The sequence below is a fragment of the Nycticebus coucang genome, chromosome 10, assembly GCF_027406575.1.
Source record: "Nycticebus coucang isolate mNycCou1 chromosome 10, mNycCou1.pri, whole genome shotgun sequence".
NCBI lineage: Eukaryota > Metazoa > Chordata > Mammalia > Primates > Lorisidae > Nycticebus > Nycticebus coucang.
The window spans coordinates 8,023,784-8,036,937 of NC_069789.1; the positions used below are offsets into that span (position 1 = coordinate 8,023,784).

General features: G+C 35.5%; 1 protein-coding gene across 13 annotated transcripts in view; it reads right to left on the reverse strand.

The window, feature by feature from the left end:
- CDC42BPA (CDC42 binding protein kinase alpha) overlaps positions 1 to 13,154 on the reverse strand; it is a 302,007-nt gene that overhangs the window by 94,141 nt on the left and 194,712 nt on the right. For 12 of the 13 annotated variants that reach the window (XM_053605564.1, XM_053605558.1, XM_053605563.1 and 9 more), the window contains exons 13-14: positions 10,004 to 10,246; positions 9,677 to 9,787 (exon numbers count right to left, since the gene is read on the reverse strand). In XM_053605564.1, the coding sequence (XP_053461539.1) occupies positions 9,677 to 9,787; positions 10,004 to 10,246 (354 nt within the window). The remainder of the gene's footprint in view (positions 1 to 9,676; positions 9,788 to 10,003; positions 10,247 to 13,154) is intronic. The other variant, XM_053605565.1, reaches the window with a different exon arrangement.

Below are 13,154 nucleotides of genomic sequence, written 5' to 3' on the forward strand. Positions count from 1 at the left end.
CAATATCATCAGTCAATGGGCAAGGCATTGATTAATTAATAAACGGAATTAGAATCATGATGACCCTCAAGTCATACCACTTAACAAAACAATTTTCAAATAAATTAAAGAGCTGGATTAATCTCTCCCCTCCCGCCCTCCCCAACGCAGTTTTTGGCCAGGGCCGGGTCTGAACCCGCCACCTCCGGTATATGGGGCCGGTACCCTACTCCTTTGAGCCATAGGCGCCACCCAAAGAGCTGAGTATCTTTAAACCCCACAGACACATCTGGAAGAAAGCAGAATTAAATACTTATCAAAAAGCTGGAGAGAGAAGAACAAGCCAAGCTTTGAAGCAACGGAAGAAACACAGAGGAGAAAATAAACACATCTTTTATAATTTTAAGAAAATACAAGACCAAAATTAAGGTGAAAATGATAACTGTTAATAAAGTAGTTTGCTGAAAATATTTTAAAAAGTGAAATTTTACTGTGCCAGAAGTCTATATGAGTTGATAAGAAAAATATTAAGATTAAATTAAACTGAATGGACAAATGACTTAAAGAGATAATTCACAAAGTGAAATATGATTAAAAATCAATCCACTAAGAAATGTGAAAATACAGTTACAACTTTTTTAATAGAGATGGGTTTCACTCTTGTTCAGGCTGGCCTCAAACTCCTTGACCCCAAATGATCCTCCTGTCTTGGCCTCCCCAAGTGATCCTCCTGCTTTGGCCTCCCAGAGTCCTAGGATTACAAGCATAAGCCACCGCATCCAGCCCAGTTACTTCTTTTGCTTGTCATATTTGCAAAGATTTGTGGTATTTACCAAGTGCCTTAAAAAGATCAATAATTTCATTTCTAAGTATCTGTTCTAAGAAAACGATATACACTTAGGGCTAGGGGTTTGAGACATGCCTGGGCAACATAAAATGACCCTGGTCTCTACAAAAATAAAAAAAATTAGCCAGGTTTGGTAGTGTGCACCTGTAGTTCCAGCTACTTGGGAGGCTTAGGCAGGAGGAACACTTGAGCCCAGGAGTTGGAGGTGGCAATGAGCTATGATTCAGCCCCTGCACTCCAGCCTGGGTGACAGAAAAATATCACATCTTTAAAAAGAAAAAAGAAGAAAGAAGAAAAGAAAAGAAAGAGAGGAAGGGAGGGAGGGAGGGGTGAATAAAAGTGATCATGGTAATTATAATACTGCAGAAATAAGAACAAGCTAAACATTATTTAATAGAGAATTGGCTATATGGGATATTCTTCTTGCATCATTTATAATCGTTAAAATTATGTTTATGACAATTTTGTAATAGTAAGTAAAAACACTTATTACTAAAAGAAAAATACAAGTGTTAATGAATTGAATTGTGCCCATGCCCCCAAAATTGTATGTTGAAGTCCACAAGGAACTTTGGAATGTGATCATATTTAAATATAGTCTTTCAGAAGTCATCAAGTTAAATGAGATCATCTGCATGCGCCCTAACCCAGTATGAGAAATCCAGACACAGTCGAGCACGCAGGGAGAGCACCATGTGAACACCAAGGCAGAGATTGGGGTGATGCAGCCACATGTTAAGCAATTCCAAAGACTGCCAGCAAATCACCCGAGGAAGCCCTGCCAATACCTTGATTTTTAACTTCTAACCTCTAGAACAATAGAACACAGACAATAAATTTCTGTTTTTTAAGCTACCCAATGTGTGGTACTTTGTAATAGTAGTTCTAACATACTAACATAATAAGGTAAGGAAAAAAAAACAAAACTGTAGTGCAGCAGTTCTCAACCTGTGAGTCACGAACCACAGAAACTGTATTAAAGGGCCGTGGCATTAGAAAAGTTGAGAACCACTGCTCTAGTGGCATATGGTAATCTTGGAAAGTATTCTTTTTTAAAATAAATGTTTATTGAGATATAATTCACATACCACACAATGCACTTAAATTATAAATTGAATTATTATGGTTAATGGTATATTATTAATTTTTAAGTAGTAAAATACATAATACAATTTTCCATTCTAACCATTTTAAGTGTACGATTAAATGGCATTAATTACATTTGCAAAGTTTTATGAACATCACTAATATGTACTTCTAAATTTTCTTCATCATCCTAAAGAAAAATTCTATAACCATTAAGAATAATGAGCTTTTTATTTCCTCCTCACCCCTACTCCAGTGACCTCAATTCCACTTTCTATTCATTTGCCTACACTAAGTATTTCATTTAAGTGGAATCATGCAATATTTGTCTTTTTCTATCTGGCTTCTTTCACTTGGCATATCATTTTCAAGATTCAGCCATGTTTTAGCATGTGTCAGAATTTCGTTCCTTTTTATAGCTGAATAATACTCCATTATATATATGTATCAGATTTTGTTTATCCATCTGTTGATGGACACTTGGGTTGTTCCCATCTTTAGGCTATTGTAATAATGTTTCAATAAACGCTCCTGTAAAGTTATCCTGAGATTCTCTGCATTTAAACATTTGGGTATATACTAGGAGTGGAACTGCTGGGTCATAGGATAGTTCTATGTTTATCATTTTGAGGATCATCAAATTATTCTCAAACATGGCTGCATCATTTTATATTCCCAGCAGCAATATACAAGGATTCGTTTTTACTTCCTTGCCAAAGCTTATTTTCTGTTTCTTTCTTTTCCTTTTAATTTTAGCCATCTTAGTAGGTATAAAGTGGCATCTCATTTTGCCCCTAATTTGCATTTCTCTGATGACTGATAATGTGAACATCTTTCGTATGGTATTGGCCATCTGTGTAACTTCACTGGAGAAATGTCTATTCATCAAATCCTTTACCCATTTTTTTGATTGGGTTGTCTTCTTGTTGTTGCATTGCGGGAGTTCTTTATATTATCTGCATATTAAATATTTGACTTAATATAAATACCCCGTTTCCCCGAAAATAAGACATTCTCCGAAAATAAGACCTACTTACAGGAAAGATAAGATGTCCCCTGAAAATAAGACCTAGCGCATCTTTGGGAGCACACCTTAAAATAAGACACTCTTATTTTCGGGGAAACAGGGTAGTAGATTTAGTGAATAGCTGGTTATCAAATATTTGATTTGCAAATATTTTCTTGCATGCCTTAGGTTGTATTTTCATATTCTTGATAACATTCTTTGATGCAATGCACACAAGTTTTTGATAAAGCCCAACTTATCTATTTTTCCTTTTGTTGCTCATGCTTTCAGTATCATGTCTAAGGATCCGTTGACAAATCCAGTGTCTGCTGAGAGGTTCATAATTATAGCTCTAAGATTTAGGTTGTTGATTCATTCTGAGTTAATTTTTATATACGGTGCAAAGCGGGTGAACAATTTCATTCTTTTGTATGTGGATATCAAGTTGTCCCAGCACATCTGTTAAAGAGACTACTCTTTCTCTATTAAATGGATTTAGTACCTTTGTCAAAAATCAACTGGCCATAGACAGATGCATTTATTTCTAGACTCTTAATTATATTCTGTGGTCTATATGTCTGTCCTTATGACAGTGCCGCACCATCTTGATTACTGAGACTTGGTAGTAAGATCTGAAATCCACAAGTCTGAGTCTTCCAACTTTGTCCATTTTCAAGATTGTTTTGGCTGTTCAGGTCACCTGCAATTCCATATATTAAGGATCAGGTTTTCCATTTCTGCAAAAAAAGGCTGTTGGAACTTTGATAGGAATTTAGTTAATTGTACATCACTTTGGGCACTCCTAGCATCTTAACGGTAGTAAATATGACTATAGGTAAATTTGATACGTCTTCCCATTTGTTTAGGTCTTCTTTAAGTTGTTTCATTAATGTTTTGTAATTTTCAGTGTGTACATCTTTAACTTCCTTGAATAAATTTTGTTACAAGGTATTTTGTTCGTGGAAGTAATTATAAATGAAATTGCTTTGTTACCTTCCTTTATAGATTGTTCATTGCTAGTTTTTAGAAACACAACTGATTTTGGTATGTTGATTTTGTGCCCTGCATCCTTGGTGAATTTGTTTATAAGCTCTAGGACCTTCCTTGTGCATTCTTTGGGATTTTTCTATATATGGGAACATGTCATCTGTGAACAGGTAGAATTTTACTTCTACTTTTGCAATTTGCATGTCTTTTTTTTTCTTTTTCTTGTGTAATTTCTCTGGCTACAACCGCCAGTAATTTGGAATACCAATGGTGAAAATGGTCATCCTTGGTTCATTCCTGATCAGACTGTAAAGGGAATCAGCCTCTCACCATTGAGTATGATGTTAATGGTGGACTTTTGGACCTTTCACAAATGTCTTTTATCATGTTGAGTACATTCCTGTCTATTCCTAGTTTTCTTTTTTTTTTTTTTTTATTGTTGGGGATTCATTGAGGGTACAATAAGTCAGGTTACACTGATTGCAATTGTTAGGTAAAGTCTCTCTTGCAATCATGTTTTGCCCCCATAAAGTGTGACACACACCAAGGCCCCACCCCCTCCCTCCGTCCCTCTTTCTGCTTTCAGAGTTTTTTTTAACTGTTAAATCATAGCTGTGTACATTAGTGCAATCAAGGGGTACAATGTCCTGGTTTTTCTTAGAGTTTTTATCATGAAAGAATGTTCAATTCTATGAAATGACTTAAGTCTAGTAATTAAGATAACAGCGTTTTTTTCTTTGACTCTATTAATGTGGTGTTTTACACTGAATGATTTTCTTATGTTGAACCACTGAGATTAGGTTCCACTTAGTCATGGTGTGTAGTCCTTTTTTTTTTTTGAGACAGTCTCACCACGTCGCCCTTGGTAGTGTGCCATGGTGTCACAGCTCACAGCAACCTCAAATTCTTGGGCTTAAGTGATTCTCTTGCCTCAGCCTCCCAAGTAGTTGGGACTACAGGCGCCCACTACAACACCTGGCTATCTTTTTGTTGCAGTTGTCATTGTTGTTTAGCTGGCCCAGGTGGGTTCGAACACACCACCCTTGGTGCATGTGGCCAGTGCCATAACCACTGTGCTATGGGTGCCGAGCCCATGGTGTGTAATCTTTATAAAATGCTTTGGGATTTGATATATTAGTATTTTGTTTGGGGATTTGTGCACTTATATTCATAAAAAATGGTGGTCTGAGGGCGGTGCCTGTGGCTCAAAGAACTAGGGCACTGGCCCCATATGCCGGAGATGGTGCATTCAAACCCAGCCCCAGCCACAAAAAACAAAAAATAAAATGCTAGTCTATAAATTTTCTTTTCTTGTGCTGTTTTTATTTCATTTGTTGGGTTTGATATTCAAGGTAATGCTGGCCTCAAAGAATGAGTTAGGAAGTACTCTATTTTTGGAAGAGTTTGAGAAAGACTGGTGTTAATTCTTTGAAATGTCTGGTTCGATTCAACAGTGAAGCAGCCTATTCCTGAACTTTTCTTTATTGGAAGATTTTTGATTACTGAGTTAATATCTTTACTTGTTATTGGTCTATTGAAATTTTGACTTGAGTCATTTCGGGTTTGCTTCTGGGAGTCTGTGCATTCCATCTAAGCTGCCTCCTTTGTTGGCAGACAGTTGTACATAGCATCCCCCTTATCATTCTTTTTCTTTCTGCTGGTCAATAACAAAGTATCCACTTTCATTTCATGTTTTACTTATTTGCATCCTCTTTTTCTGTCTCTTTCTATCTCTGTCTCTCTCTTTTGTATAATTAAAAGTTTTGTCAATTTTGTTGATCTTCCCAAAGAACTTTTGGTTTCACTGATTGTTATTTTTCTATTGTCTATGCTTTTTTATCTCTGCTCTAAGCTTCATTATTTTCTCCTTTCTGCTATCTTGAGTTTAGTTTGCTCTTCTTTTTCTAGTTGCTTAAGGTATACAGTCAGGTGACTGATTTGACATCTTTCTTCCTTTTCATTATAGGCATTTTCAGCTATGAATTTTCCTCTGAGAACAGCCTCTAGGCGTCCCATAGTTTTGGTATGTTGTACTTTCCTTTTCATTCATCTCTAAGTATATTTTAATTTCCCTTGTGATATCTTCGTTGGAAGTTGTTAAAAAGTGTGTTGATTAATTTTCATATATTTTTTAACATTCTAATTTTTCTTCTGCTATTGACTTCTAGCTCCATTCCACTGGGTGGAGGAAGATATTTCACAATTTCAATCTTTTTACATTTATTGAGATTTGTTTCATGGCCTAACATATGGTCTATCCTAGAGAATTTAAAAATAATTTGTATTCTGCTGTAGCTGAGTGAAAAGTTCTATATACAGACATTCCAAGGTATTCCTTGGGACTGGTTCCAGAACCCTCCCCACTTGAATAACAAAATTTACAGTTGCTCAAGTCCCTTACATAAAACGGCGTAGTATGAGCATATAACTTACGCATATCCTCCCATACACTTTAAATCTTCTCTAGAATTACGGACATGTGTTGCTTAATGACAAGCATATATTCTGAAAAATGTGTCGCTAGGCAATTTCGTCTTTGTAAGATCATAAAGTGTACTTACACAAACCTAGATGGTATGGGTTACTAGTATACAACTTATAGCCCACTGCTCCCAGGCTACAAACCGGCACAGCATGTTACTGTACTCAATGCTGTAGGCAACTGTAACACAACAGTGAGTATTTGTATATCTAAACATAGTAAAGGAAAAGTAAAAATATGGTATAAATGATTTTAAAAAATGGTACAGGGCAGAGGGCTTTACCATGAATGGAGAATGGAGCTTATAGGACTAGAATTTGCCCTGGGTGAGTCAGTGAGTGAGTAGTAAGTGAATGTGAAGGACCAGGACTTTACACTACTGTAGACTTTATAAAACATTATACACTTAGGCTACACTAAAGTTATAAGAAGTTTTTTTTTTCACTAATAAATTAACTTTAGCTTACTGTAACATTTCCACTTTATAAACGTATAATTTCTTTTTAATTTTCTAATCTTTTGTTGTAGCACTTAGCTTAAAACACAGTTTACAGCTGTACAAAAATATTTTCTTTATTTATATCCATATTCTAAGCTTTTTTATATCAGCTTTATTTATATCCATATTCATATTCTAAGCTTTTTCCCATTAATTTTTTTCCTACTTTCAAAACTTTTTTATTAAAAACTAAGACATAGGCTGGGTGTGGTGGATCTTGCCTACAATTCTAGCACTCTGGGAGGCCAAGGCAGTGTATTGCTTGAGCTCAGGAGTTCGAGACCAGCCTGAGCAAGAGCAAGAGTGAGACCCCATCTCTATTAAATATAGAAAAGCTACCTGGACATTGTGGCAGGCCCTGTAGTCCTAGCTATTCACAAGGCTGAGGCAGGAAGGTCGCTTGAGCCCAGGAATTTGAGTTTGCTGTGAGCTATGACACCACAGCACTCTACCCAGGGTAACAGAGTGAGACTATGTCTCAAACAAAAAACAAACCCAAGGCATAAACACATACATTAACCTAGGCCTACACAGGGTCAAGATTGTGAAAACATCAGTCGGTGACAGGAACTTTTCAGCTCCATTATCATCTTACGGGACCACCATAAATACTCAGTGTGTGGGTGACCACAGCATTGTTGTGTGACTTATGACTATACTTTTAATGCTAGATACAATGTAAATGCTATTTACCTATATATTGTATTGTCTGGGGAATACTGACAAGAAAAAACCAAGTCTGTTCATGTTCTGAAAAGACATAGTTATCCATTTATCCCCCTCAAATACTTTGATCTGGACCCCCAGATGCAGATCCAGGGATATGAGAGCTATCTATCCCATCTATCTATCTGTTAGGTCTAGTGGGGTACAGTATCCATTATATCAAACTCAATATCCTTAATGATCCTCTGTCTGTATGTTTTATCCATTATTGGAAGTGGAATATTAAAGTCCTAACACTTGTTGTAGGATTATTTATCCTTTGAAGTCTGTTAGAAAGTGTCCTTAGTAAAGATTCCTACAATCTTTAAAAGGGCTAAAATAGGTTTTAAAATTTACATGTGTGTATCTCTTGACCAAGACATTTCACTCTTAGGAAATATACCAAGGAAATTAAAGTATGGTAATAATCATACAGAATATTTATTGAGCCTTTACTATGTGCCAGGCCCCGGCCTAAGCATTTTAAACACATTAACTTATTTATTAGGTAATTCTATTGTTATCTTGAATTATAAATGACACAGAGATGAGTGTTTGACGTAGGTAAATATATATGATTCAGAGTTTTCAATATAGCAATATTTATTATTAAAAAAACCACCCATAGAACATGGCACAGATAGTTAGAAACCTATGTTTAAATTGTACTCTATCATTTATAACAATAAAATTGAGACTCCTCTGGGTCTCAATATCCTCAAATAAAAATAATGCCTAAGATTTATTCCAGTTTGCACTTTATGATTCTTTTCATTATCGAAAGCACCTAGAACAGTGCTGGAAACAAAGCAGCCCTGACTGTCAAGGAGGTCAGACGCCAGGTAATGTCTGCACACTAAATCTGCTCTAGAGGCCTAAGTGCATGTGGAAGACACCATGTACACCTTGTAAAGCTAATGAAGACTGTGCATTCACAATAAATCAAAGCACTCAACACTCCCAAAACAAAAATAAGAAATAAAATCTAGAGCTTGTATTTCTATTTATAAAAGATGACTCTTACCTGCAACCACTGAAATTTAATTGTTAGAGAAAAAGTAAGTTCTGACCAATTCTACCACATGATACATTCGCTGATGTAAAACATTTATTGAACAAATATTAAGTATCTGGATCTTTGCCAGAGTCAGGTTAATAATATATCTATGTTTTCAATAAGCTAGGTAATGGTGAGGGTGGGGAAATAGATTTGCAAATCTACAACTACTAATAGAATTTTAAAGTACCAGAGAAGGAGTACCTAGACTTTCAGATGATATTCATGTTGATTCTTTTATGTTCTGGATGAATAAGACAATACGCTAAGCATGGTTCTGGAAGGAGTAGGTGGAATGGGGCTGATAGGCAAAGCAGAAGAAACGGAATAGAAAAAGCTTAGAGTCAAAAAATGGCAGACACCACATTCAGAATATTATGTAGTGTTGAGAAAATACGACATCAATTTAATCTTAATTTACTCACTGTGACACACATAATATTGTTTTCTACAAATAGTTACTGAGCACTTTAGATATGTCAGCTTACAAATGGATATATGTTCTCCTGACATGAAATACATTTATAGATGAAAGAATTAAGGTATAAAGAGGGCAAATGTTTGTATAGTGTTACACAGCTATAATGGTGAAGTGAGAAATTAAAACTAGGCAGTCTGACTCCAGAGATGAAACAATAATTTCCCTTGCAATGCCGATTATCATCTCATACCATACAACACAAGTGTCTGCAAAGCTATCCCTGAGTCATGTACAAGATAGTCTAGATATCTAATGAAGACCTTCATGCAGATCACCAGTACATCTTGTTCAGGCAGACAATCCTTCATAAACATTCTAACTCCTTCCTGATAAGATTCCTATTCTCTACCAAACGTAGGCTTGCCTTTTCTTTAGCAAGATTAGGATATCTATATGCTTCCTACTGGTAAGAGTGGGAATTAAAAATACTAGGTCTGTAGAGCAGCTAGGTTACTCTACATTGAATAGAGCACATAAGCTAATATTTCTATCATGCCTAAAGAGAAGAAAACTCATTAGGCTTCATAAATATGAAATTAAAAAATACCTTCAGTCCCTCCAATTCATTTTCCAGTTGCTTAGAATAGTGCTCACTCTGTTCACGCAGTTTCCGGTCTTTAGAGGCTTCTGCAGCTAGAGCTTCTGTATGAACTTCCAGCTTTAAAATAAAATGAAAAAAGCAGATTTTATAGTTATAATTTTTTCAAATAAATCCTTATGATTTTACCTTAATATTGAAATTCACAGTAAATATTATCAAACTATAAAATAACTTTTAAAAATTTAAATAAAAAAATTACATATTATTCAACTAGTCTCAAAAAGCAGCTTTAATCACTATCCCATGGACTATAAAATTTGCCTGACTACTAACCTCTTTTTTGGCTCTTTCTGTTCTGCGCAGTTCTTGCCTTAAGCTTTCAACTTTTTGCATCACCAGGTCCACCTCTTCTTCCTTATCTCGGACATGGCGAGCAAGTTTCTGCTTTTGGGTGTGCAATTCTGTTAGTCGCTCATTGATCTCCATGAATTCCTGCATGGCCAGTTTCCTCTGACAGTGTGCATCTTTCAGCTCTTTGGATTGGTTTTTTAATCGCTCACTAGCCTGGACTAGTTCCTACAGTTTTGTAAAAAGAATATTAATTACCAATTCTGCATCTAGAGACCAAATATGGCCACCAAAGTCAACAAGAGCCAAAATTATTCACTTCAGGACAAAATTAAAAGAAATGAACTACTTCTGAACAGATATTAACAGCATGGTGCCCTGCTTACGGTCTCAATTCCTAGGCTAATATGGTAAATGCAATGAGATCCTGGTACAACTTTACAGGACCTTAGTTTCCACAAATGATTAAAGAATGTAGGAAGATAAGATAGGATGGTCAAAATATAGATTTCTGTGAAATTTAATAAATATTTGTGAGTTTTTTTTTTTTTTAACATTAAAAGACTACAAATGACGACAAACACAAAACAAAACAAAACAAATCAAACAAAACAAAAACCAAACTTGGATTGCAGGGTTGCTCCTGATTTGAAGACTAAGCCTTAAGCCAGAAGCTAGGAGAAAAGAAACAAATCTGAAACTCTCTGCTTAGAGTGAGAAACTTAGAGAGTGGCTCAAGTGTGCAGGTCAATAAATACAGCTACCTGCCTCTAAGCAAAAGGAAATGCAAGTCTTCTCATGGGGAAAAAAACCTCAATGAAACCTGAATTTTTCACATATTAAAAGCAAACGGCTCACAACCATAGATTTCCAAATACCCAGAGAACCATCACCAAACAACAGTAAATAAAACCAGAAAAAATAAATAAAAATAATCATCAAAGGTATTGGGGTATTAGAATCATTACGTAGTGACATCAAATTGCTATGTATGAAAAGTTTGAAAAAACACAAAAGGAAATCATAAAAATGGGAATATGGGGAAAGACGAAAAGAGAACAAGCAGATTTATAGAAGAACTTTAATGGAACATTTAGAAATGAAAACAAAAATGCCTTAAAACTAAAGACTTGAATCTATTAATTTAGGAGGCTGTATGTTTCTGAAGCAAGAAAAACAAGCAAACAAAGAAAAAAACACACCAAACTCTGAAATGCTCAAGAATGAAACTGGGTAACACCAAAGAGAAATTAAAAAAAAAAAAAAGGAAATCAGAAGGAAAAAAACCCACAAATCACCTATTCTCCATCTTGAAAATTAAAAAGGAAAAGTAAAAATATAGTAGAACCTCTGTAAGTTGACCACCCAAGAGACTGTAACCAACTGGTTAACATATGGAGGTGGTCAACACGTGTAAGGTAGCTTCAAAATACATTAAAAAGATACTGTTAAGAACTTCAGAAAACAATTTGTAAATACATCACCATAGTGAAAAATTTCAATTTTCTTAATCATTAATAAACAAATCAAGATTTAGAAAATTGGTGAATATAAGCAAGATCTGAAAAGCTCAATTAATAAACTAGGTCATAAAACAAGTCTCAGAAGATCTCAAAGAACAGATCATACGGAGCCAGGTCTTTAATAATACTGCAATTAAATTAGAAACCAACAGAAAGATAAAACTCCATACACTACAAATTTAAAAACATACTTATAGAGAACTTGGTCAATGAAAAAAATCATAAAGGATATTAAAATATTTTAATAAAAAATTAAAAATACAAAAATAAAATGTTTAGTATATACTAAAATTTGGAGATGCAGTAAAAGCTGTGCTTCAGGGGAAACGTAAAGCCTGAAATACTTACACAGAAAAGACAAAAATGATTTTTGGGTACAGTGGTTCATGCCTATAATCCCAGCACTTTGGAAAGCCAAGGTGGGAGGACCGAGGTCAGGAGTTCAAGACCAGCTTGGGCAACATAACAAGACCCCATCTCTACAAAATTAAAAAATTAGCTAGTCATGGTGGCATGCACCTATGATCCTAATTACTTAGGAGACTGAGACAGGAGGGTGACCTGAGCCCACAAGTTTAAGGCTGCAACGAGCTATGACTGGGCCACTGCATTACAGCCGAGGTCACGGAGCAAGACTCTGTCTTTAAAAAGGAAAGGGTAGGGGAGTTGGAATTTAATGAGACTGAACTTCATTGAGCAGTCAGAGACAGAACAACACTATCCTCCCCTGTAATACAAAGAAGATACTAATGATAGTGGCAAAAACCAATAAAATAGAAATGAAAGAATAATGATGATCAACAAAGGTAAAAGTTGGCTCTTTGAGAAAATAATATAAAAGACATCTGGTGAGATGAACCAAGGGAACAAACATGAAAGTACAGAGAAATTAAGAAAAACAGACTCTAACAATAAATCTAGAGTTGATCAAAAAAATGAGAAAATACAATGAAGAACTCTACGTCAATAAATTTGTTAACTTATGAAAGGAATAAATGCCTATAAAAATACAACGTATCAAAATTATTTTAAGAAGAAACAGAATACCTAAATAGCCCTCTAACAAAGTAATAGTTAATAAAAATCTCACCATCTTCCTAGTGGGGGGAAGAACCTGCAGACCCAAATAATTTTTCCCCACTGTTTTCTCAATGTTTTCAGAAACAGAGCATTTGTCTTACAAACCCTTTTCAAGAGACAGAAGGAGCAGAAAGGTGAGAAAGTGAGGCTCTGTCTCAAACAAATAAGTAATATATACATTATGATAGGAATGGCCTTTAAAAAAATTTTTTTTTTGACACAGATTCTCACTGTGTCGCCCTGGGTAGAGTGCCAGGTATCACAGCTCATAGCAGCCTCAAACTCTTGGGCTCAAGTGATTCTCTTGCCTTAGCCTCCCAAGTAGCTGGGATGACAGGTACTCGCCACAACACCTGGCTATTTTTGGAGATAGGGTTTCGCTCTTGCTCAGGCTGGTTCTGAATCCATGAACTCCAGCAATCCACCCGCCTTGGACTCCCAGAGTACTAGGATTATAAGGCATGAGTCACTGCACCTGGTAATAGTGTAATAAATTTTTTTTTTTTTTTTGTAGAGACAGAGTCTCACTGTAC